This window comes from Enhydra lutris, unplaced genomic scaffold, assembly GCF_002288905.1.
Source record: "Enhydra lutris kenyoni isolate GAN:26980312 unplaced genomic scaffold, ASM228890v2 scaffoldscaffold2, whole genome shotgun sequence".
Classification (NCBI taxonomy): domain Eukaryota; kingdom Metazoa; phylum Chordata; class Mammalia; order Carnivora; family Mustelidae; genus Enhydra; species Enhydra lutris.
The window spans coordinates 44,933,749-44,960,143 of NW_019154086.1; the positions used below are offsets into that span (position 1 = coordinate 44,933,749).

The 26,395-nt window shown below is 39.7% G+C and overlaps 1 protein-coding gene across 4 annotated transcripts in view; it reads left to right on the forward strand.

Annotated features, from left to right (window-relative positions):
- LOC111147846 (solute carrier family 9 member A9) overlaps positions 1-26,395 on the forward strand; it is a 536,315-nt gene that overhangs the window by 431,659 nt on the left and 78,261 nt on the right. Inside the window, exon 14 of one of the 4 annotated variants that reach the window (XM_022504100.1) lies at positions 2,925-3,004. In XM_022504100.1, the coding sequence (XP_022359808.1) occupies positions 2,925-3,004 (80 nt within the window). Of the gene's footprint in view, positions 1-2,920; positions 3,084-26,395 lie in introns of those variants that run through there. The other 3 variants (XM_022504104.1, XM_022504114.1, XM_022504124.1) reach the window with 3 other exon arrangements.

Here is a 26,395-nt window from a genome sequence, read left to right on the forward strand (position 1 = left end):
CATTCAGCGGGACAGAGAGCATGCTAGACCTGGACCCCCAGACCCCTGACTGCCAGCCAAGCTCACCACCACACACCGTTATTTAAAAACAAACAACCAAACCAAACCATGAATTTGCTTACACTACTTTCTCTCCGTTTTCTTCAATGACTATCTTGTCATCGGTGGATGTTATCGGCTATCAAAAACTCCCTGTGCCTGCTGATGGATAAGGTTTTGTAAGCTTTTCATTCTTAAAAAAAAAAAAAAAAAAAAAAGGAAAAAGAGAGAGGCAACTCCCACTGCTGGTCCAAAGTTTTCCCAACTTGTTTGGTTTGGGGTGAGCGGTTTTATTCTGCCAGCTTGAGCCCCAACAATCTGTGCCTGCAGAAACAACCTTGCAGATGTTACAAAATAATAAAGAGAACACTATGTGTGCGAGTGATCTTGCAAACCTGATGCCTTTGTTGGAATAGAAATGGCTAGAGAAAGGTTCAGGGAAGGACAGAAATTGAACTGACACTCTGGTTTCCTTTTTGGGCGAACGCAATGAATAAATTCTAACTCTAGATAACAAGGCATGGTACTCGGGCCTATCAGAAAACAGATTTTTAAAACTTAACATCCATGAAAAGATCACATATGTCCCACAGTGGTTCCTCTTAAAGATTTTACAATGCTCATTTATAAATGAAAGGCTCTGAGAAGTCCTGTTATTAAGAAACCTTTCTAACACTATCAAAACCATTGTTTCCTGAATGATGAGCACAAAATTTCCATCAACACCAAGTAGGACAGTGGCATTCTAGGAACACCATTCAGGAAACTATACAAGGTTTGAAGTCAGGGATCTTAAAACAACCAATGAGAAGAGCTTCCAGAATGGGTTTTAATTTTATTGTGAGTCTCTCTACTTCAGCCATTTTAGACAAAGGATACAGACTTTTGCTTTCTTACATTTTGCTTTCTTGTATTTCCATTTTATTTGTGGGGGCTGGAACTATAGCATCTGCTGATATCATGTGTTTTAGAGAGCAGAACAGAGCTCTTTATCACTAGCCATCAATGCAATTGTCTGGGAATGGGGGAAAAAGTAAATAAAATAAAATGAAAGCAAATCCACCTGGGTTCATGTAAGGGCTATCTCCAGAGCAGCCAGAGGATTGCCTTGTCTTCCACATGGTAATTTCTTGAGAGCGTTCACATTGTTACTGGGCTGTGAACAAATGTTACAATTTGGGGATGGAGACTGTGAGCCCAAACAAAGCAATGAAGTCTGTGTAAAAATATATAAATGCTTTTAATGATGAAGAAAGTTACAACCGAATAAAGCCTAGAATTCTCCTTTCTTGATTTGCAAAATGGGATACACAAAAGAAGTAAAAATGCCACTGGATCTCCTCCTGACCACACTGCAATGCTCATTATCATCTGTCTGTAAGGGTCACAAATTTTTCACCTTCTTTCCTTTTTTATCACAGTTCATTCTCTACTCTCACATAAATACACATCAAATGCTTTCTCTTCTTCTTTCTTGTTGTTGTTGTTTAGTTTTTATTTCATAATTATGAACTTAACTCTACAATCTAGCTCTTGGAGGGGAATAAGGAAAATATGGAACCATAGACCTACAGTGAGATCACAAAGATTATAGGCTATTTTGAGCAGATCGGGGTGAAGTGAGCTCTCTTGAGCTACAGAAAGAATGGTCTGGTAGTTAAGATAACACACAAGTCAAATGTATTAGATTTGTCCACAGTCAGCAATGGTGATCTTCTTGCTGGTCTTGCCATTCCTAAACCCAAACCCATCCATGCTTCCACAATATTCATGCCCTCTTTCACTTTGCCAAAGACCACATGCCAACCAGCCAACTACTCCATCCTGGCCGTGCAGATGAGAAACTGGGAACTGTTTGGGTTGCGTCCAGCATTTGCCACGGACAAGATGCCCAGACCCATGTGCTTCAGGATGAAATCCTCATTATAAACTTTGTCACTACAGATGGACCTGCCCCCAGTTCCATGATGGTGTGTGAGGTCACCACACTAACACAGAAATCCTGGAATAATCCTGCAAAAGCAGGAATCTTTATAACCACATCCTTTCTCTCCAGTGCTCAGAGCATGAAAGTTCTCCACTGTCTTGACACTTTGTCTGCTAACAGCTTGGAGGAGACAGGGCTCAAAGTCTTGCCGTCCATGATGGTGTCAAAGAACACAGTGAGCCTGACCATGGTTGATGACTCAGGCGGCTCTGGGGCAGTGATGTTAGCAAGGCCGAATGCTTTCTCTTTTAATTCCTTATCTTCCTCCCTCCCACTTTAGCTCTTTCGGGAAAAAAAAAAAAATAGAAAACACGTTTAATTATTACAGGCTTTCTATAAAAAATATTTATTTCAAGACTCTTAAAAAGAGAAAGGTATCAAAAGATATCAAAAATTAAGCATAGCCTGTGGCAGAGAGGAAAAATAAAATGAATGAAAACTAGCTTAACAATTATTGGACTATTATTATCCCTTTAGACTTGACCTTTTGGTAAGTCATATATAAATACCATCCAAATTTGACAGAAGTAAACAGCAAAAATCATGCAACAGCAATCTGACAGAAATATCACTTTTATTGATGTCAAAAAAGTGGCATTTCTTAGCTGTTTAATAAAATAGGGATTATGAAGAAAAGTAAATGTTGAATTATGCCACACGAGTCTCATCCACTTGGCAAGACCTATGAGCTAATTTGCTTGACAGCTGCTTCACCATTTAGATAAAAATGCCTAGAACCTAGAAAGTTGTTTTTTTTTAATGTGGTTAAATTTAATTTGATTTGACATGTATTTTATAGTGAAAATACATAAATATATTCTATACTAATGTTGACTGCATAAATCAATATTTTATATTGATTATTGACCTGATACCTTTTTCTGTTGTCTTTCTCCAGGAAGCAAATAACTTGGATAAAAACACAACCAAAACAGAGAGTGCTTGGCTCTTCAGAATGTGGTACAGCTTTGATCACAAGTATCCTTTGATAATGTTGATCTCCCAGATCCTGCTGCCCAGCAGAGATGAACTTCAGGCACTTAGTCACTGAGCGGTATGCTCCTGCTCATCAAGCAACACAGAAAGGTAAAGTGAATTCATGATCAAATTTATAAAAAAAAAAAAAAAAAAAGCTGCATAGTCCATACTTAAGTGTTACGAAGAGCTAACGCGAAATCTCTCAAGGTCCAATGAACTTGGTGTATTCGTGGCAATCTAACATTTCCTAAATGCCAGATGATAAAAATCTTACAGTCCTAAGGACTGGTCTATTTTTCTAATTTTACTATTCTTCCCTTTGCAAAGATCTTACTTCTGGTCAAGTTGGCCAAGGTAACTGGATAAAAATCCTTCATCTTTCTCCAAGAAACCCATGTGTGTGCTCTTGTTTCATGCTGTAAAAAAATGGAGTGGGGCTGAGGGCAAAGGGAGTGAATGGTCTGAGAAGAAGAATGAATCTGATCACCTCATTATAAAATAACATTACTTTATTTTCTAGGCAGATTAGAGTAAGCTCTTCCTAGTGAAGGCCAGTTTTAAAATTCTACCAATCAGGGTAAACATAATAGCTCAGATACACCTTGCCATGTGAATGACATGGCTGAGGAATCAGGCCTGAAAGGCTTTGCCATTGTGAGGGGCAGTAAGTGGTCCATCTCTAATCCCAAGCAAAAGCACCACGGAAGAAAGGAAGGAACCATGCTGAAAATTGAATGTGTTGGGTCTTTGTAACTAGTTTTCCATACTCACAAATCTTCCTCCTCTCAGGGAGAAAATATCAGTCACTGGGTGATTTTAAAGCACCAAAGCAATGATTAAAACCACAACAGATCAGTGGGAGAGGAAGAATTAAGAACATTGAAAAGAAATTCAATGAATAAGGTGAAGAAGAGGTAAAATGGAAAGGGGAGAGGAGGCAAGAGAAATACAGGAAATTCACAGTAGGAAGGAAAGGAAGGCAAATTGGAGGAATGGCTATGTAAGAAAAAAAATTAAATGAGACTGAAAAGAAGCCAGTTGAAGATTGCCGAGATAAGCCAAAGGAAAACAGGTGAGAATTTAAAGAGAAATTCTGCAGAGGTAGAGCATTCCAAGAATTACAAAATGGACATGTGGAAGGTAGAGGGTTTTGGAGCCTACTGTTTTGTTTTCCCACAGCCCTGCCGTCTATGGACGGATATCTTGCCTTGCTCAGTCTTGAGCCCTTATGGACATGTAGGTTTCCACTGCCTTTAAAGCCCTGCCTCTTGGTCATTAACTACCTCTTGGAGGTTCTGGTATCTCATTAACTGCACATGACCTTCCTGGTCTCTCTAAGGGAAGCTGGTTCTTAGCAGGTCATGCTGCTTTATGTTCCAGGTTGATTTCTCATCTAGAAACACAATTTTCTCCTGCCATTGCTTAAAGTATCTGCTAACCAAATTATGGTAAGTTATAAAAATTTGACTGGAGAGTACACAAAAGGCTGCTTGATTATGAAAGACATACAGTAAGAAAATGTCTTTTTTGGGTTCCTGGATCTAATTTGCAAGCTCCCAAAACTGTTACTCATGTGTCTGACCCACTGGCTATAGACTGGAGGTCCTCATGACCTCCTCTCTGGAGGAGTGGCTCACCGAACTCAGGGAAATGTTTTATTACTAGATCAATGGCTTATTATAGAAGAATAAGAGACGCACAGGGCAAGGTATGTGGGAAAGGTCATCTAGCTTTCATGTCTTCTCAAAGTGCACCACTCTGCCCAAATCTCCACACGTTCACAAACCAGAAAGCTCTCTGAACCCAGTCCTTTAGGGGTTTTGTGGAGGCTTCATTATATGGGCATGATTGATTAAGTCATTGACTATTGGTGATTGAACTCCATCTCTAGCCCCTCTCCCTTCCCAGAGGAGGATGAGGGTGGGGGGAAGAAATTTCCAGCCCTCAAGTCACAGGTTGGTGCTCCTGGCAAGTAGCCCCCATCTTAGGTAGGTTCCCAAGGCCACTCATTAACATAACAAAGAATACTTTTGTTGCTCTCGTTACTTGGGAAATTCTGAGATTTTAGGAGCTCTGTGAAAGACCAAATCTGTATGTCTTATTATAAATCATAATAACACAAAATGGTAAATCAGAAATGAGATGAAAAATGTTTTTGCTCAAACTCTGACAATGCTGTGAGCAATGCTTTATAAGGAAGAAAGGGAGTAAAAGTGAAAAAATAACTTGGAGACCAAAAAGGAAAGTGGAAACTCACCCAAATTTTTAGCTTAGAGCAGTGACACTAAATTCAGATGATATCATAGTTTTTGTCTCACTTTTCACCAGGGGTTTATTTCCATATGATTATGGACAGACTTGCAAAAAAATGAAAGCAGATTTACCCTGTCAGTAATATCTCTTCTCATGGTAATCTGTCCTCCTGTGCATTCATTCTAGAAATTGTGTGCTACCATCACTGCACAAATATATTTTCACTTAGACCACAAAGTTTTTATATCCTAGTTATGCTCTGAATTCATACCCAGAGAGTAGCAAACCAACCCATTTCTACTTTGTGACGTCTTAATATATCTGTATTTCCAGAGACAAATTATCCACTTGGCATTTGTGTTCTTTCTGCTGTTCTCCTAGAGCCCACCTATGTGCCCCTCGAACCGCCTAGGTAGGCTGCTCCAGTCACTGGCAGCGTAGGGATGATCCCCACCTCAGGGTCAGGTTTCCTGGCCTGGGCCAAAAAGAAGTTGTTACAAAGCTGAAAAAACTGACTATGCAGTTCGGGGCTGTTCGAGTTTCACTTCCATAAAATTGCATCATGCAAATGAGGCATCATAAAGAATTACTGACAGAAGGAAAAGAAGAATAAATAAGCCTTCATGTGCACCTCTATCAGTCAGGATTCTCCAGGGCAACGGAAACAGAACCAGGAGGAGTACACACACATGTGCACACGCACACACATGCATAGCTAGTCGTACCCATACACATACGCTTATATAGATTTATTCCAAGGAATTGGCTTTATGCAAGTGCAGCATCTGTAGGACAGGCTCTCAGTCTGGAAACTCACAGGCAGGAGTTGATGCTGCAGTCTTGAGGCAGAATTCTTTCTCCCTTAAGGAAACCTCAGTTTTGCTCTTAAAGTCACCCAACTGACTGGATGAGGCCCACCCACATTACTGGGATTATCTCCTTAAAGTCAACTGATTGGTGACAAGATGGTGTCATACCTACTGAATAATTAGGTAGACCAGCCAACTACTGGGTAGACACATAAAACCAAGCATCACAGTACTCAATTTGCATTCAATTTAGGCCCCAAATTGAGACCCTAGAAAGACCCTCTTAGTTCACCATTGGTATCAATAAAACAAGCCACTGTTGCTTGGATAGTTTTGTTTTCTTTTTTATTTTTCCATAACATAATTAAGACACATATACATTTCCATAACATTTTCCCCAAAACTACAGGGAAATAAAAATAATAAAAATTAGCATTCAATGAATAATGGCCCAAGTACTGTGTTGAATGCTTTACATTTATAATTTCATTTTACCTCCACAGCTCTGTGGGAGGTTGGGAGGGGCTAGAGACTATGTATGATGCAACCCAGATGCAATTGCTGATTGTGTGCGCCTTTCCTGAAACAACCTGGTCTCTGTTGTTCAAGAGCCTTGTTGGAAGCCTATGGTGCCAAAATTGAGGGTTCATTAAGATGTCATTGTGATTCGACGTGGACAGCAATTCTGAGTCATGCAGTGCAAAGGAGCAATTGAGAAGGGGAGAGAAGGGAAACTATGTTCCTGACCACTGATGCTTTGCCTTCGGGGACATCATTTCACTCAATCCTCCTCACCACCCTTTTTGTTTTATTTCATTTTACAACCACCCACTTTGAGATGGAAGAAACAAAGTCTCAGAGAACCTGAAGAACTTTGTTAAGGTTCTATAGGTAGTGTCAGTTCCCTGATTCAAGCCCAGATCTCTCAATGTAAAGTCCATAAATAAACTCAAACAAATTGTATCATTGATAACTCTGTATCGAGTATATCCCTTACTTTACACATAAAACCCCATCTTGATATGTTCATAAAGTCACTATTAAAACAATGACTATTATGACCGCTTACATTATGTAGTACAGAGCTCACATCTCAAACACCTGTTGAAGATACATGGAATGATAAAGTTAGGAGTCCTGGTTGGTCACACCAAGAACACCACCATAAATGAGTCCCCAGGTTTCTGAGTCAGGTCCTCACATTTTTAAACATGCCAAAGACTCCAAGAATGGTATAGGTTCATAGGGATGGGTATGCCTCAGCCAAGCTCAAAGGAGGTACAAGTATCAACCAGACACCAAATTCCTAAATCATGGAATATCCTTTCTCCATGAGAAGGTTTGAGTCACAGTCTGGCCTCTCATGGCACTCTGTATCCATCTTCTAATCTCACCCCCTGGTTGATCTGCTCCAGCCACCCTGGCCTTCCTGAAATACAACAAGCTTATCCCTACTTCCAGGCCTTTGCACTGACTCTTCCCACTGCTTGGGATGTTGTCCCCTCAGACATTCACCTGCCTCCTTCCTTCACCTCTTTGATTCAATTGACCGGTGAGATCTTCTTGGCTCCGTATTTAAATTAGCAGTCCCCATAAGAATGCTCCCTCAGCCCTCATTTGCTTCATTTTCCCCCATAATACTTATCACCATCTGACACAATATGTAGTTTATTTATTTGTTTAAATGGTCTCCTCCAACCAGGATATGTGCTTTCTTAGAACAAGGATGTGAGTCTGTTCTCATTCACTGGTGTGCCTGGCACATAATGGATATTCAGTAAATATTTATCGAACAAATGAATGGGTAGACAGATGGATGAATGGATGAATGAATGAATGAATGAATGAATGAAGCAAGTCAATAAGCAACATTTTCTATTCAGGGCACTTTCATTCTAGACAATGATGTAGCAGGAAAATCCAAATAATTATTTGAAGTGGGTTTGAAAGCAGAGCAAGACAGAATGTATAGTTTTAGTGTTTTCACCCAGACTGCCATTTGGCACCAAAAGAACATCCACCCCCAAGGCTCAGTGTCCCTCTCCCTAGGCAGGGACAGCCACCCCAGCAGACTTGCATCTCTCTTTCTTCACTGACCACCTTCCTATGGTTGATTCATCCTTCCTGAGGTTTAATTAACCTGATCTGTTCTGGGCAAGCCTGAATCAGGCTTAGAAACCATTCTCTGTCTGGTTGACTTTGAATATAACTTATCTCATCAATTGTGTGTTGATTTTATTAGTATAAAGAGCTCAAAATTTTAGAGCCGTCTATCATCCTCACTGATGATCTCTGCTAATGAGGAGGTGAGAAGCAGAAATGACACCCCCTTATTCATATTTCTAAGACGTCAGATAAAATGATTTGCTCAGATCCACAGTGTTACAGCTGGCATGGCAGCTTAGGTGGCCTGATTCCTACGTGACGAATGATCCTGCTCAGCTGTCTGCCTCCTACAGTCTCTTTCCATTCTCTCATTTATCATCTCTCTCCTTAAGAGATGTGTATGTATTAGTCCTTAAGCATGTGTAGATATTAGTCTTACAAATGTGAATGACGCGGGATAAGAATGACCTTTTCCAAAATAAAAAGGGCAGCCAAAATCATTTTTAGCACTTCCTGTATACCAACATCTACTGAAAATAAGAAGTTATTATGTGGCTGCCAACATTTTACATAAGTGTAAGAAAGCACAAGGATAACAATGGATTGGCGAGTTGACACAGTCACGGAATTACATAAAGCCACGTGGATGGAGATTTCCTTCCCATCACTGGTTTAGAATGAAGAGTGCACTGAGGTATTACCAGCAAAATGAAAGGCCCATGGCAGAAGTGCGGATGCTGCAGCTCTGGAGTTTTCCATTAAAGAGTCTGGCAGGGAAAGTGGCAGATACCAGACCCCCTCCTCTACTGAAGTGTGAAGGCTGGGGCTGCATTCCAGGAAAGTAAACACGAACATGGGAATCATTCAAAATGACACTTGGAACCAAGTATTTAATGGATTTAAATGGAATGGCATTATAGTCGGGGGCGGGGGATAGTAGGGGGAAAAAAACCCTTCCCCTCCTAAAACTTGACAGAATTCATTATATCCCACACAGTCAAACTTATTTTAAATCATAGGTATGAATATTGTGAACAGCAATTTCCATTTTAAATGATAATCACTGCATTGCAGTTTTACTTATTCTGACTAGCAGACGCATCCATGAATTATTTATTGGGGTAGGACTGTGGCCTTGTGAATGACTTCAGTTTACTTCTCAAAAAACTCTCAGAGGAAAAAGGACCGTTAGCTCTATGATCCCCGTTTTATAAATGAGACAACAGAGCCCAAAGGAGGGAAAAGGCACATCCAGGGTTACTGATGGACTTGGAGCTAGCATTCCTAATCAACAAAGAACAGTCTGTGTCTACCTAAAGAATCCAAGGGTCCCAGTCCTGGTGGTCCATCCACTGAGTTTTGGTAGGCATCAGTATTTGTGCGATTTTATTGTTTTAAGTGTGCACCTGGCATACGGTTGATAGTTTTATATGACAGCTTCTTTGGTGGTTCATCAAAAGCCTCACTAGTTTGGAGGCAGGGTGTGTTTCACGTCCAGTAGCAAGAAGGAGGGCTATCAGAGGGTGCAAGTAAGATATCCTTTAGTCAGTTTTATTTCGTGCCTACTATGTGCCAGTGCCAGGCAATATACTAGGTTCTGAGGGCCCAGCAGCAAACAGGGTTGATATCGCTGACCCTCATGAAGTCTTGCTTATTTGCCTCATTAAAATGAGTCATGACCCCCAAACCCCCTTCAAATGGCATGTGGACCTTAATGTAGGAAGAAGAGACCCTGGCATCACCAGAGCTTAACTGGTTGAATGGAAGGGAGGAGCTGGGGGGTTGGGGGAAAGACACTCTGTAGGGAAGCTGTAAATTAAAATCATTTATAACCCTCGCTTTGCAAAATGTAGCCAGATAACTCCCCCTGAGTTTTCAGAAAGCAGATTTCAAAATATTGGAAATGTAAGTAATCAGCTTTCTAAAGACTCTGCATGGTAACTGCTTCCCCCTGAGAAGCTGGCTGTGGGGAGGAGCAAAGCTCGCACCGGGCAGCAGTGCAGTTACCATTCCCATCCATTGGCTGTTCAGCTTGGCTTTTGGTCATCCTTATTCTTGTATGTGCTGGTGTAGAAAGACCCTGTAGATAGCCCTTGACATAGCACCTAAGTGGAAAGAAATTAAAATTCACTAAAACACTAGCTTGCTGGATCCTTGTGTTTTCATGACCTGTTTGTGAAAAGCAATGTAGGGGAATATTAGGGGTACCTGGAAACATGGGCTGTCTTTTGTTCAGGTCATAACTTGGGTCTGCCATGATTTCTTATTCCATGTAATGGGAATACTAAAGACTATCTTCTCTTTTGGCTAAATCTATGAAAAAAGTTGATGAGTTAGTAAAACAGTTTTTTACCAATGGTAACTTTTTCCATTTACCTCTAAGAGCCAAAACACGATTAAGACAGTTAAATAGTACAGTTTTCTCAAGACTGTATAACCTAAATATACTGCAGTGTTCCATAACTGGACTAAAACTCTTCTGGAGGCCTGAGAAGTGACAACAAGTATGACTTGGTGAATTGTTGCCCAAAAATGTTGGACCCCCACTGAGAATAAGTTGTGGGTCCCGAGATGATAACTGAGTTTTCTGCAATAATCTTAGGATTCTACAAGAGTTGTGACATCCTTAATTTGTTTCGCCTTTTCTTCTGTAAGAGTTTTAATAATATTCCTATTAAGTGAGAATGTTCTTTCATTTCATATTTACTTTAAGCAAATGATATGAAAATCTGGATTTATTCAAACAAGAAATCAGAAGGTGACTCCTCTTCTAGAATGGATTCATAAAATACATTCCTTTAAATCCAAGTAAAAAAAAAAAATCTGTTGAGCACTTTCTCATTGCAAAGTACTATGTTAGATTCTCCTCACTTAGTCATTACATGTATGTTTATCAAGAGCGTACATGAGCCAGGTAGTGTTCCGGCATGAAGGATACAGCCACTGACAAATTCTCACAAAACTTACATTCTACCCTGGGTCTGTTTTTAAATTTCCCATTTATAGACGTCTTTTCAGGAACATGACTATGGTATAAAGAAAGATACGCTTAGACATTCCACTACTGGTTTTTAGAAAATTGAGGAAAGTCTGTCTCACAAATCAGGATGTACTGATTTGCTATTGTAGCCTATTCACTTCCTCGTTGTATAAGTGGGGAAAGTTATTCACCATCTCTGTACCTCAGCCTCTAAACTGCAAAATGGAAATAACAGAAGTCCCCACCCCATGGGTCTGTTTTGGGAATTAAATGAATTAACACAAAGTACTTAGAAAAGAGCTCAAAGATGTTATTAGCTTCATTATATTATCATCATTGCCCATTGATGTCTACATCTGTTAAATGGAGACGTCGTGTAATCTGTTTAGTATTCATTGCCATTTATTATCTCTGAGTGGCCAAAATGTCTATTACTTTGTATGCTTGTAATAATTTTCAGTTGCAACATCCATATTTTAAAATGATAAGAACATCTTCAGTCTCCACATAAATGAAAATTTCCACGTAGGCTATAAATCACACATAATTCTTCTTATTTGATCTTGAGTCAATGGATATAGCTAGATGCTAGGCAGTTCCTTTGTGTCCTCTGTTCTGCACATGTGATTGTTTCATTTATGATTTTTCTAAGTTATAGTCCATCATCCCATAGTTATTTTTCCGGAAATTACACCACAGATAGCAATTTTGACTGATAGAGAAGTGCAGGCAATTTTTCTGTTCCACAGTGAAAGCAATACAAGTCTTTGATGATAATTATTCCTCTTGTACCTTCTCATGATAAAGGAAATCTTTCAATTGCACCTTTCAGGTGAAGCTGTGGTGTTTGGTCATTAGCAGTAAGATGCTATATTCGAAGATTTCTAGGTCAGCATTGAATCATTTTATTTGAAAAAAAAAAGAAGAAAGAAAAAATGTGAAGACTGACAAAAATATATGTATTACCTTAACATTGCTACTTTTGAATTTAGTTTTAATATTTCTTCCTATGAGAAAAAGAGTATTTTGCTTAAATTTTCTTCCACGGTTACTTGGTCACTCCTTCTCAAATGTAGGAGCCAAGGCGTTTACAGGCTGCCAACAAATTCATGAGCTACCAGAGACATATTATTAGCATGAGCCATTGCCACAGCCCCACATATTATCACCTGACAAGGAGACGGAGAACAGTCTATCCTGGAACCGTACCATTCAGCCCTTGTCTGCATGAGAAGCTGTGGCAGACACAAAGCGTGTGGGCAGACACGGTCCTGCCTAATTAAAAATTCACATCACCAGGTAGATGGTGATGACAGATCCTCAAAGTATGTCAAACCCACTAATAAATAAAAGTATGCTAGTGGTTCATCGAGGAAGAGATTGTTGGTGAAATAAGTACTGTTCTTCTAGTCATGTGGCAAAGAGTCCATGGAGGGATTGGGAGTTCCTAACATGAAAGTAAACAATGGGATGGGAGGAAGAGCTTTCTGAGCAGAGGGAATCCCATGGAGATCCCATGACAAGTGTGGCACAAATAGCTGAAAGGAGCCTGATGAGCCTGCCTGCAAGACACAGAACTGGAAGAAAGACGAGAAAGGAGGCAGTCTCCAGAGAACAGTGCTGTCAGCCTTTGAAGCCAAGGATGACATTCTTATTTCCCACCTCTACTATTATCAGAATTCTCTCTCATTGGTATGAATGTCCTATTTTTGTTTGGTAACTCAGGTAGTGAAAGGTAGAGCAATGTATCATAGGTTGAAGGGCTTTTAAAGATTCCTTTCTGTCACAAATCTGGTTCATCTGTGTGACCGTCATTTATCTGGTCCCTGCACATTTAATGCTTCCAGAATTGGATTTGGTTTTAATACTTATTCCCCTGGGAAAAAAAAAAAAAAATAAGTAATTTGTGTAAATATTCTCACTTGTTTTCACCGAATTTAGTTTTAATCCTTCTTCCCTAAGAAAAAATATAACTATGACTTCAAGCTTCATTTGAAATCCCAAAATAAGAAACAGTAAGATAAGTAAGAAATGCTGGTTGCCCTCAAGATGCCAGCAAGGTGGAGACAGCAGCCAGAAAGGCACTAAGAACCATGTGCACGTCATGAGCGAAGTGTTACAGAAGCCAGAGGCCGGTGTAGCCCGCTAGCCAGCTGTGGAGAATCAGGGAAGCCCCACAGAAGTAACTCTGGAACTGGGTGGGGAAAGAAGTAAGATTCTGTGAGGAGTGGGACTGAAAATGCGAGGGACTTCCTGGCAATGGAAACAGCTCAGGCAAAGATACAAACAGGGTGGGAGGCCTTTGGAAAATGGGGAGAGTGTCAGCGGGACATGAAATGGAAGCGTCATCGTGTGGACAGATTGGGCAGAACCACATGTGTCACGGCCAAGAAAATGGATAGTATCTTATCAACTGCAGGAAACCGATGCAGCGCCTTCAGCATGGAGTCCCACAGTCCAATCTGTTACAATGAAGAGAACTCCTGGCCCTGTGGAAAGTGGTGTGATGGGGAGAGTGAAAACCTTAAAATGATTTCTGGTTAGCTGCTTCTGAAGACACCCACCAGTTTCCCATGTAGATAAAAATGAGGACAGCAGGGGCGCCTGGGTGGCTCAGTGGGCTAAAGCCTCTGCCTTTGGCTCGGGTCGTGATCCCAGAGTCCTGGGATCGAGCCCCACATCGGGCTCTCTGCTCGACGGGGAGCCTGCTTCCTCCTCTCTCTCTGCCTGCCTCTCTGCCTACTTGTGATCTCTGTCTGTCAAATAAATAAATAAAAATCTTTAAAAAAAAAAAATGAGGACAGCAATGTTTTCATTCTTCTTTGAAAGATACTTTGGAACACTCATTATGTGTTTCAAAATATAAATGCAGTAAAATGCGAATATATCATTTCAGTATGAGATTGGTTCTTAAATCTCACTAACGAAAATGATCCAGTGGTGTAATAGTTAGGGCCTACCAAAATGTGTTCTAGTTCATTTTTTAAAATTATTAACGTTACTTAGTTGTACTTGAGGGGAAATAATAAACTGATTTCCTCTAACAAAGGCAAACAAACAAACAAACAAACAGGACTTAAATATGAGAAAGAAGTAGGATAGCCCCCCGCCAAAAAAAAGTCATTTTGGAACATGAACTTTGATTTTCATACTTGGGGTACAATGCTGAGTAGCTGGCAGCCGGCAAAAAAGCCGGTCAGGGGATTCTGCCCTTGAGTAGCCAAGTGGCTCATCAAAAGCACCATTTCAGTTGTTGGTTTATGCTCCAGAAGACCCAAGGGGGTTAACTTGGACACTTCCAAAACAGGCAGTCTCTGCTTTCTGCGTTATGTCCCTCAGCGTATCCTTTGTCAGCACCTCCAGCCCAGTTTAGGCCAGATCTGCACAATTTCCTTATTCAAATTGTTCACTGGTCATCAAAAAGGTAAATTAAAGAAGCCAAGGCAATCCAGATTTTAAATGAAACTGCAAGAAAAAAAAAATACACTTCCCCTGCAATAGGCACAGGAATTTATGCTCGAGCGTGCTTTCCCACATGAAGGCTGCCTCACCCCCTCACTACCTCACCTTCTTTCCATGGTCAGCAATCAGGCCACCTTGTCTTTCCTCAAGATGTGCCTGTGCCGGGTACTGTTATGGTGACCGGCTTTTTCCCGTTTTCCTGTTTTGGCACCGAAATCCCACCTTCTGTGAATCCCCTGAGAAACTCCTCAGTCCCATGGATAGTGGGACAGTTGGTCACCCCAGTACTTTGCCCCTGGATTGTAAGAATTAACTCCACACTGCAGGGGTAATAAGACCCAGGAATGCTGCACCTTGAAGAGGTTGCAGGAAGTATTTTGCATTTCCTATCAAATTCTTGCAGTAATTTTTCAAAAAAGATTGTATTTATTTTCTTGAGAGAGAGACTGAGTGAGAGAGAGAGTGAATGAGAGAAAGAGCACAAGCAGGGTGGGAGAGGCAGAGGGAGAAGCAGACTCCCCACTGAGCAGGGAGCTCCCGGAGGCTCAGTTTCAGGACCTTGAGATCATGACCTGAGCCAAAGGTAGACGCTTAACTCACTGAGCCACCAGGGCCCCTCGGCAATTTCTTTTGATTGTGGTAAAATATACAATACATAAAATGTACCATTTACCATTTTTCATTTACTTATAAGTAAATAACTATTTTTTAATTTTTTATTATTTATTAGTTTTAATTTTTATTGAAGTATAATTAACATACGACGTTAAATTAGTTTCAGATGTATAATATAATGAAGCAATAGTTCTGTACACTACTCAGTGCTTGATCCCCTTTATCTATGTCATCCATCCCCCACCACCTCCCCTCTCGCAACCACCAGTTTGTTCTCTGTATTTAAGAGTCTGTTTTTTTGTTTGTCTCTAAATGTTTCCGACTTTCCTTTTTTAAAGATTTTATTTATTTGTTAGAGAGAGAGCACAAGCAGGGAAAGCAGCAGGCAGAGGGAGAAGTAGGCTCCCGGCTGGGCAAGGAGCATAATGCAGGACTGGATCCCAGGACCCTGAGATCATCATGACCTGAGCCAAAGGCAGACACTTAATTTACTGAGCCACCCAGGCATCCCCAAATGTTTCCTAATTTAAACAGCCCACTCAATCTTTCTGCTCAGCTTCTTATATTTCAGTTACCAATCCATGGTCAGAAATGGGAGAATTTCTGACAGAGGTTTTAACTAATCTGACAGAAATGTTGAATTCAAATTGACCTTCAAAGAAAAGGCCGCTTTTAATTCCTAAACTGTTGCCCTAGAATGCCACTAGCCCTCAGGACACACTCAGCTTTTTGGGATAGCCACTTGCCAGCGGTAGCTGATGCTATCGGCTTTTAAATGTAGGGGAAGAAGCACAGGAGAGCTAACCTTGTTCCAAAGGAAACAGACACATCCTCAAACTACTGCTTTTCACATGCCTTGAAACCATTTCCGTGAAATTTCTTGAAATCCACCAGTGTGTTAGATTTCACTGACCTAATCCCTATAAACATGGCCAGAGCTGATTTCCAGCTTGTATGTACAGGCTCCTAAACAACTCTAACTCTAATCTTTTATTACGTGGTGAATAGCTGTAACAGGAAAGACCGTTACTGCTTCTCCCTCTCCTCGCTACTCCTTCCCAGCAACCGAAAACACCTCTTCCCACATCCCGCACTAGTGCCTAGTGCTTGGATTGCAAGTGCCAAAACCTTTGCCTTTCTGTCCCCTGCTTCATGTAGACACAGGTTGTGCTTGGAGCTGCCAAAATCAGTGTGCCAGTGTCAGTCAGGAGAAGTGACTAACCCAGGCTGGCTGCATGCACTGAAGCCTCGTGGCACTGAAGGAAGAGAGGACCACACTCAGAGGCAGGTACCCCACATCCGAAGAGCTCCAGCAGCACAAGCTCAGAAGCCTGGACTTAAGCTTGACCAATTTTTTCCTGTTTTTTGGTTTTGCTTTGTTTTGTTTTATTCTTAGTTTGAAGTCCTCAGGCCTTCTCTGAACTAAAATGTTCAGAAAATGAACATTATGATAATTGGTAATTGTACAAGCACTTTGTAAACATCAAGTGCTTCATAAAGTTGAAATGATACTAAATTCAGTAACAGGTTTATAAGCCTGAAGGCCCTCAGACTTTATATGCAGATATAAACAAAGAATTTTATTACATTTTTATTATTTTTAAATTCTAGCTCATTTCATGTGGCATTTAAGATTATGACGAGCATGTAAGTCGTCTCTCAGTCTACAGATATACCTTATTGAGAAATCTTCCTCCCTAGATATGTGGCACCTACAAATCTCATTCCTTTGAAGAAGACCCGCTGTGAAATGGATATACCCCATGCCTCCATCAATTAGCCCATGAAGAATCCATATCCCTTAAATTCCTAGAAACTTAAAATCTTCAAACTCCAGCAGGAAGAAATAGAAAAATTTGAACAGAATGATTACTAGTAACAAAAGTGAATCAGTAATCAAAAAACTCCCAACAAACAAAAGTCTAAGACCAATAGCTTCATAGGTGAATTCTGCCAAACATTTAAAGAAGAATCAATACCCATTCTTCTCAAACCACTTCAAGAAATAGAAGAGGGAGGAAAGCTTCCAAGTCCATTCTATGAGATCAGCATTACTCTGATATCAAAACCAGGTAAAATCACCATAAAAAAAAAAAGAAAGAGCGACAGGCCAATATCCCTGATAAGCATAGGTGCAAAAATCCTCACCAAATAGTAGCAAATCAAACCCCACAATACATTAAAAGAATTATTTGCCATGATTAAGTGGCATTTATTCTAGGGATGTAAGGGTGGTTCAGTATTTGCAAATCAACCAATGTGATACATCACATTAACAACAGGAAGGATAAAAACCATATGACCTTCTCAATAGATGCCAAAAAAGCATTTGAATGCAACATCTATTCAAAGTAAAAACTCTCAATAGAGGGGGTTTAGAAGAAACATGCCTCATAAAACTCCATGAGTTTCTCCATGAGAAACATACCTCAATAAACTCCACGTATGAACCCCACAGCTGACATCATACTCAATGGTGAAACACTGAAGTCATTTCCTCAAACATCAGGAATGAAGCACGGATGGCCACTCTTACTACCTTTATTCAACATAGTACTAGAAGTCCTAGCTGCAGCCACCAGACAAGAACAGAAATAAAAGGCATCCAAATTGGCCAGAAGAAAAACTGTCACTATTTGCAGATGACATGATACTATATATAGAAAATTCTAAAGACTCTTCTGAAAAATTATTAGAACTAATGAAGAATTCAGTCAAGTTGTAGGTTACAAAATTAAGGTACAGAAATCTGTTGTGTTTGTATACACTAATAATGAAGTAACAGAGAAATTAAGAAAACAGTTCTATTTAAAATTGCACCGAAAAGAATAAAATATCTAGAAATAAATTTAATCAAGGAGGTGAAATACCTATACTCTGAAAACTTTAAGACAATGATGATAGATATTGAAGAAGACACAAACAAATGGAAAGATACACCATGCTCATGGATCAGAAGAATTAATATTGTTAAAATGTCCGTATTACCCAAAGCAATCTACAGATTCAATGCAATCCCTATCAAAATGCCAGTAGCGCTTTTCATAGAACTAGAACAAATAATCCTAAAATGTGTATGGAACCACAAAAGACCTTAAATAGCCAAAACAATTTTGAGAAAAATGAACAAAGCCAGAGGTATCATAATCCAAGATTTCAAGATATTCTACAAAGCTATAGTAATCAAAATGCATGGTACTGGCACAAAAATAGACACACAGGTCCCAGAAATAAACCCATGCCTATATGGTCAATGAATCTATAACAAAGGAGGTAAGAATATGCGGTGGGGAAAAGACCAATTCCTCAGTAATTGGTGTTGGGAAAACAGGACAGCTACATGTAAAAGAATAAAACTAGACCACTTGTTTACACCATACACAAAAATGAACTTAAAATGAGTTAAAGCCCTAAATGTGAAACCTGAAACCATAAAACTCCTAAAAGAAAACATAGGCAGTAATCTCTTGGATATGTGCCTTAGCAACATATTTATGGGTATGTCACCTCAGGCAAAGGAAAAACAGTAAAATAAACTATTGGGACTACCTCAAAATGAAAAGCTTTTGCACAGCAAAGAAAATTATCAACAAAACTAAAAGACAACCTACTGAATGGAAGAAAATATTTGCAAATGACATATCCAATAAGGGGTTAATATTCAAAATATATAAAGAACTTACACAACTCAACACCAAAAAAATCTAATTAAAAAATAAGCAGAAGACATGAATAGACATTTTTCCTAAAGAAGACACACAGATGGCCGACAGACGCGTGAAAAAATGCGCAACATCGCTAATCATCAGGGAAATGCAAATCAAAACCACAATGAGATACCACCTCATACCTGTCAGAATGTCTAGAATCAAAAAGATGATAAATTACAAGTATTGGCCAGGTTGTGAAGGAGAGGGGTCCTCGGGCACTGTTGGTAGGAATATGTGTTAGAGCAACCACAGTGGAAAACAATACAGAGGCTCCTCAAAAAATTAAAAATAGAAATACCATATGACCCAGGAATTTCACTACTGGCTATTTACCCAAAGAGAACAAAAACACTAATTCAAAAGGATACATGCACCCCAATGTTTATTGCAGCATAATTTATAGCAGCCAAGGTATGGAAGCAACCCAAGTGTCCATCCATAAGTGAACAGATAAAGAAGGTGTGGTATATGTACATAATAGAATATTACTCAAGCATAAAAAAGAATGAGGTTTTTTTGGTTGGTTTGTTTGGGTTTGGGTTTTTTTTGTTTTTTTGTTGGTTTTTTTTTTTTTTTTTTGCCATTTGTGACAACACAGATGGACCTAGAGGGTATTATGCTAAGTGAAAAAAGTCAGACAGAGAAAGACAAATACTGCATGATTTCACTTACATGTGGAATCTAAAAAACAAAAAAACCCAAACTTTTAAATACAGAGAACAAACTGGTGGTTGTCAGAGGGGAGGTGGGTGATGAGATGAATAAAATAGGTAAAAAGTATTAAAAAGTACAAACTTCCAATTATAAAAGAAATAAACCACAGAGATGAAAAGTACCACACAAGGAATATACTCAGTAATTGGTAATAATATTGTATGGTGACTACATTTATTGTGATGAGCATTGAGTAATATATAGAATTGTTGAATCACTATGCCATATACCTGAAATTTATACAAAATTGTATGTCAACTATACTTCAATTAAAAAAAATCTCTAATCTTGCATAACCCCCCTTATATGTGGAATCTAAAAAATTCAAGCTCATAAAGGTAGGAAGTATGGGGGGTTACCAGGGCTGGGGTTTGGGGAAAATGGGAAGATGTTGGTCAAAGGGTATAAGGTTTCAGTTATGCAGGATGAGTAAGTTCTAGAGATCTACAGCATGGAGACTGCAGTTAAGAATACTGCATTATAGGGGCACCTGGGTGGCTCAGTCATTAAGCATCTGCCTTCAGCTCAGGTCATGATTCAGGAGTCCTGGGATCGAGCCCCGCATTGGGCTCCCTGTCGACGGGAAGCCTGGTTCTCCCTCTTCCACTCCCCCTGCTTGTGTTCCCTCTCTCGCTGTGTGTCTTTCTGTCAAATAAATAAATAAAATCTTTAAAAAAAAAAAAAGAATACTGCATTATATACTTAAAATGTGCAAAGATAGTAGACCTTATATATTCTCACCACACACACATACAAATGGTAACTGTGAGGTGATGGATTTTTAATTAGCTTAATTGTGGTAATCATTTCACAGTGTATTTGTACATCATAACATCACATTGTACACCTTAAATTTATACAATTCTTATTTGTCAATTATTCCTCAGTAAAGCTGGGAAAAAAAAAATAATAATCCCTATCGTTGACCTTCCAGCAAGTAGAAGCTGGTGCTCTTCAGCGGAGGCCCTTCCTTCCTGCCATAGCCATTGTGAGAACTGTTTTTGTTCCTGTTAGGAATTACAGATTAAATCCCTGATGAACATAGCTCTCTCAATCTTCTGCAAATCTTTGAAAGTGTTGTCTAGGCCATTTAGAAGAGACAGATTAGATTTAAAACTGAGTTTTCCAAACTGCTGATCAGAACTCACTAATTGTTCTCAAAATCAATTTAGTGGGTCCTAGCCAGCAATTTTTAACAGATAAAAGTAGAATAGAGAAAATATGAGCTTACATTGCAAAATTAGAAAAAGTAAATAGTATTTCATGAAACTTTTTTTTTTGGCACAGAGAGGGTGGCGTGTGGGCGTGCGCATGCGCACTAATTTGTGCTATATAACGTGTTTCTTAAATGGAGTCATGATGAAAAAGATTGGATACTTGACCTGTGCTGTCCTGGAACCCTTATCCAGGAACTCCCAGGCCTTTTCACCTAATTGGCTTTAAGTGCCAGGCAAGATTGAAGGAGCTGTGAAGAGCTCAGAGGAGAGCCATCAACTCCCCTGTGTTATTTCCGAAGAGTTCTTGGAGTTAGCAGATCTGAGCTGGACTTTGAGGAAAACGTAGAATTTGACAAGTAGCAGTTAGAGGGAAGCAAAGGAAAGGCCAGATGTAGGAGACAGAAATGCAACTCAAGAGCTATAGAATGGGACGAATTTGAAGATCTGGCTTCTAGACCTGCCTCAGCCCCTCATCTGTGGAACCTCAGTTTCAAGACCTGCTCAGAGCCAATAGTTTCTAATCTGTGAGATGAGTATAATTCTATCTTCCCTACTCCATAACCATAATTTTTAAATGGAAAAAAGATTAAATGAACCCACTTTGAAAACTATGAAGTACCTAATAATGCTTATTTGGGTAATGCTTCTTAAGTTTTATAGGCAAAGCAAAGGTAAGAATGGGGGCAAGTATTATGTGTGCTTGGGATAAAATGAGAATGGCAAGTTGGCACATTTAGGTTTGGGTATTAGAGAAGAAGGACTTAAAAAGCTGTGTTTATGGAACTCTGTAAAGATTTTGAGTATCAGGTGAAGGTGTCTGGATTTGATTCTGTAGATAATGAGGAGTCTGATGATTTGTAGACATGGGAGTGACACACAGTCTTGTTTAAGAAAGATTGATCTAACAGCATTGATTAGACAAGGGCCTAAATGACGGTTCTTGAAATAGGAATAGGAAGGAAAGGGGTTGATGCTAGAAAACTCTGGCCTCAAATTCACAGAATCCACTGCTGTGTTACTAGGGATATCAGGGCTGCTGAGAGGAAGGGCCAGAGAGGTGCAGTTACAGGGAAGTGGGGTTTCTGAGTGGCTGGGTGGTTCCAGCCCTCCATCTATTTCCAGCATCTATTTCTGTCAGTCACAGAAACAATGGAGGCAGGAAGACTGCTTTGGGGGAGAAGACAAGTGGTTGGTTTGCCCCAGGTGGAAACTTGTTTGTATGAGCTTGCTCTGTCTTCTTGCTGAGCCCATTCTTTGGAATAAACAAGCCACTCACCCATTCTCCTCATAAATGGAGTTGTCTAGACCTCTGAGTGAACTTCTTTTTTCTTCTGAGCTGTTCTCTCATAGAGAAATGCTGTGCAATTAATATCCTACTGAAAAAGGGACAGAACACTTACATAGTATTTTATAAAAATTCAGTCACATCAACCTGTTTTGTTTATAGACTTCACTTAAATGACCCTCTGGTTAACTTATTTTCTGAATACATCACTGATACTATATCCAACCAAGTCAAGTTCAAACTCATTGGTCTGGAGCAGCATGGAGTCAAATAACTAGATTTAAATCTTTGCCAGTTACTAGCTGTGTGATACTGAGGAAGTTGCTTGAACTCTGTGAACCTTGATTTCCTAATCTTTAAAATGGGGATGATGATCATGATAATACCTATCTTTCAGGATTGTTGTATGAGTTATTATATTAAACTTAGTAGGGGCACCTGGGTGGCTCTGTTGGTTCAACGACTGCCTTCAGCTCAGGTCATGATCCTGAGTCCCACATGGTGCTCTCTGATCTGCAGAGAGTCTGCTTCTCCCTCTGATCCTCCCCCACTTCATGCTCTCTCTCTCATTCTCTCTCTCCCCAAGGAGAGGAGCTTCCAGGGCTGACCTTGAATCACCTGCTCTGCAAGAGCAAAAAGGCTATTACTGCCTCGCCCCTCTCAAGTATAACGCCTTTCAGCTCACCTGTAGTCTTTTCAGGCAAAATAACTTTGTTCTAGGCCAACGGTGGTCTGAAAATGCCATGTGTCCCTCACTAGGAGTAAACACACAGAGGTAGGTGTACTCCATGTGTACCAAGTGTACCACTCTAGCCTCCCAGTAGCCAGGAGCAAGTATCTGGAGTGGGGGAATACAGAGTCCCCACGGCTGCAGTCAGCGGAGACCTGGGACATCTGGCTTCCTCCTGCCCCGTGATCAAGAGAATTGCTGGAGATCCTATCTGGCCATGAAACTCCCTATTTTCTATCATAAAATATGAGTGCAAGCATCATACTCAAGCATTACTTTCTGTGAATAGAGAGTTCCTTGTGAGAAAAGTCAGGTATTCTCCAGAAAAACCAGAAATCATATTCAGTGAGCATATAGTCAGGCCTCGGGGGTCACAAAACAGCTAGATTACGAACGGAAGTTGTGGTTTTGGACCCCAACTTTGCTGGCATTTTTGAGTGAACCACTCTAAACTCAGCTTCCACATCTGTACAGTACATGGAATGTACTTCCTATGCTTTAAGGATGAGAGAAAGTCTCCTAACACACAGCAGTCTGCACACAAGTTCAGGAACCCCTGAGGCCTTGACAACTCGTGATTCCCACACAGTATCCTCCATGTTTTTTAACAGGCTTTGGAAACTAGAGCTCACATTTCAGTATTTTCTGTCTATTTATGCTTCCAACCAAAGTCATATTGCACAATGGAAGTGCTTAAAACAAATACTTCATTGAGAATTTGACCAAACAAAAGCCACTTTTATGAAAAGGAGTATATACTCTTTTGCAGTTTTGTGTGAAGAAGGGAAAGAGGTGCTAGCTGACTGTTGCACACTTGGGATCTATTTTCCAGGAATAGGGCACACTTGTCATGTTTTTATTCTTACAAACTTAAAAGAATGTAATAGCCCACTCTGATGGCATATAGTTAATAAAGGTACTTTCCTAGACTCCCAGGAAGTAAATAACTGACCTTTTAACTTCCTATGATTCAATCACAGGAAGCATACATGAAAATGAAAGAAATAAATAGAATAAAATCCAATATGCCACCACCAATAGCTGCTTATCTCCTCATCCAGCTTCCAGAATAGCCTGATTTTACCTCATTTCTGATAGAACCAAAGAAAGCCATCTTGCATTGTTCCTGACAAGCCATATACGTATCTTTTTTTAGGAGGCTCCCTAAATTGTCCCCTTACAAATATTTTTTCTAACTGGATCTTCTTCTTCATCTTGGTTTTAGATTAATTCTTTCAAGACAGAGTAGAAATATCTGCTCTCTCACAGGTTATCTATAAAATACATCTCGAGTGTTTGCAGGAAGTGTTTAACTTAGCTCTCCTAAGTTAAATAGGTTGGCTGTCGATAAGGGTGGGCAGTTGACAACTTTGGTGGCCTTTTTGCTTTAGCACAGACCAGGAGAAATTTTTATCTATTTTCAGATAGGGGAACTGAGGTTCAGCAAAGCTGAGGGCATGGGACATCCCCATCCAGGGGCCCTTTCCCTATCTTGTGCTTTATAGCTCTGGACCACAACTGGGAGTAGTTTCCATTTGATTTTGGTGTAGCTAAAAAAGCCTACAATTTCTTATAGCAAATTCTCTTTGGAGGAATTTCATTTTTAGTCCTTTACTTATCTGAGCCATCTTCTTGATTTCCCCTTTTCAATTTCACAGCACTCCATTTGTTAACACGGACAAATAAAATGATTCCTGTTCCTTTCACACACTACCATCTGATTAAACCATACTAAAAGTCCCTCTTCCATTAAAACCCTAAATCCTTGGTTGCCAAGCTTGTGGAATTTCCTAAGCTAGGACATGACAAAAGTCAATGACAGAACATACTTTGGACCTTCCTTGATGACAAGAATTTTATCCCTCATCTCATAGGCTCACAAATTGTCAGATTTTGGAGTTCTAGCAATTGCTTTAGCATACATCTTCTACCAGATCCAAGTTCAGGTCCTTGAATTGTTAGATGCTTTTTGTTTATTTGAGGTTTAGTTGGTGAGGAAAAAATTCCATTTCCTTTCATTTGCTTTTCCGGAGTAACTAGTCATTTTCCTTTTTGGAAAAAAGAAAAGTTAGACTTGTCCTTGGCTGTGATATCACCTATTATGTAGTGAAGGATATTGACAACAGTCATCTGAACACTTTTGTGGAGTTCGAAAGTAAAATTCTTTCTCACTGTTTTTCTCTTGTGTTTGAATAGTGAGTGTTTTCTTTCTTTCCCTTTCATTTTATCCAAAGGTTTTAATAAAAACACTATAGTTTAAAAATTCACTTAGTGCAGAAAAAGAAATGAAGATTTTGGATGATTATTTTTTTTAAGTGTATTTTTTCAGCAGCAAGTACCAGTTTTCTCCAGCAATTAGCTCAGCACTTATTTACTGAAAACAATAAGAAAATTAAATGAAGTTCCCCTTTGAGTCAAGTTATGTTTTTTTATCTTCTCTCTCCATTTTTTTTTTCCTGATCTGGACTGCAGTTTTTTGTGTACAATGATGTTCCTTTACACTTAGCAAATGAAAAAAAAAATAGAATATTTTGCCCACAAATTTATTATGCTGTAAGAGTTTTAACTGGAATATAGGGAGAGATCTATATTCAGATAAGAAGATATACAAGCCTGAGCTTGTCTTTGAAATTTGTTTTGTCTGTGCTTGGGCCTTCCTACAAATTTGAGGGGAGAGGGAATAGTTAAAATTAGACCTAGTTCTCTTTTGCCCTTTAGGATAATCAAAAAGGAATTCTTTAAAATCAGTGACTTTAAAGATTTATAACTTCATTTTTTTATAGATTTTATTTATTTATTTGAGAGAGAAAGAGTGTACGCATGAGCAGGGAGGAGGGGGAGAGAGGGAGGGAGAAGAAGACTGCCCGCTGAGCAAGGAGCCCGATGTAGAACTCAATCCCAGGACACTGGGATCATGACCTGAGCCAAAGGCAGACGCTTAATCTACTGAGCAACCCAGGTACCCCAATTTATAACTTTAAATAAGACATTACTTTTCCTTCTTCTATAGACAAGCTGTATTAAGGGGGCAGGCATATGAATAGATGATCTCCTTAGACATGATAGGGACTCCAGTTCACTGAGGTCTATCTCTTTTCCCTATTTCCTACATTGAGATCCATGCTCCATCACTCCAATAACACCCTTGCAAACAATCTAGATTTCTTTGCCCATTCTTTTTGGTATACCCATCTGGCAAAACCCCAAGCACTGATAAACACAACTCTCTTCTTCTGGGGGGACCACATCTGAGTAGCTGAGCCCTGTTACAGATACATAATTGGAAGGACTGTTTCCCTTATATATTTGATCACCCACCTCAGATGGACCCGTACTGCCCAACTATCCTACCTCACAACCATCATAGTTTGAATCTTTAATTACTTTTCAGAACTAATCTGCTCTCCTCAAACTTCAACTCTCCAACTGCCCACCTCACTCAGTAAATGAGCTCATCTACAGAAAATGTAGAAGTCATTCAGTAGGAACTCCTCCCATCAATCTATCAAA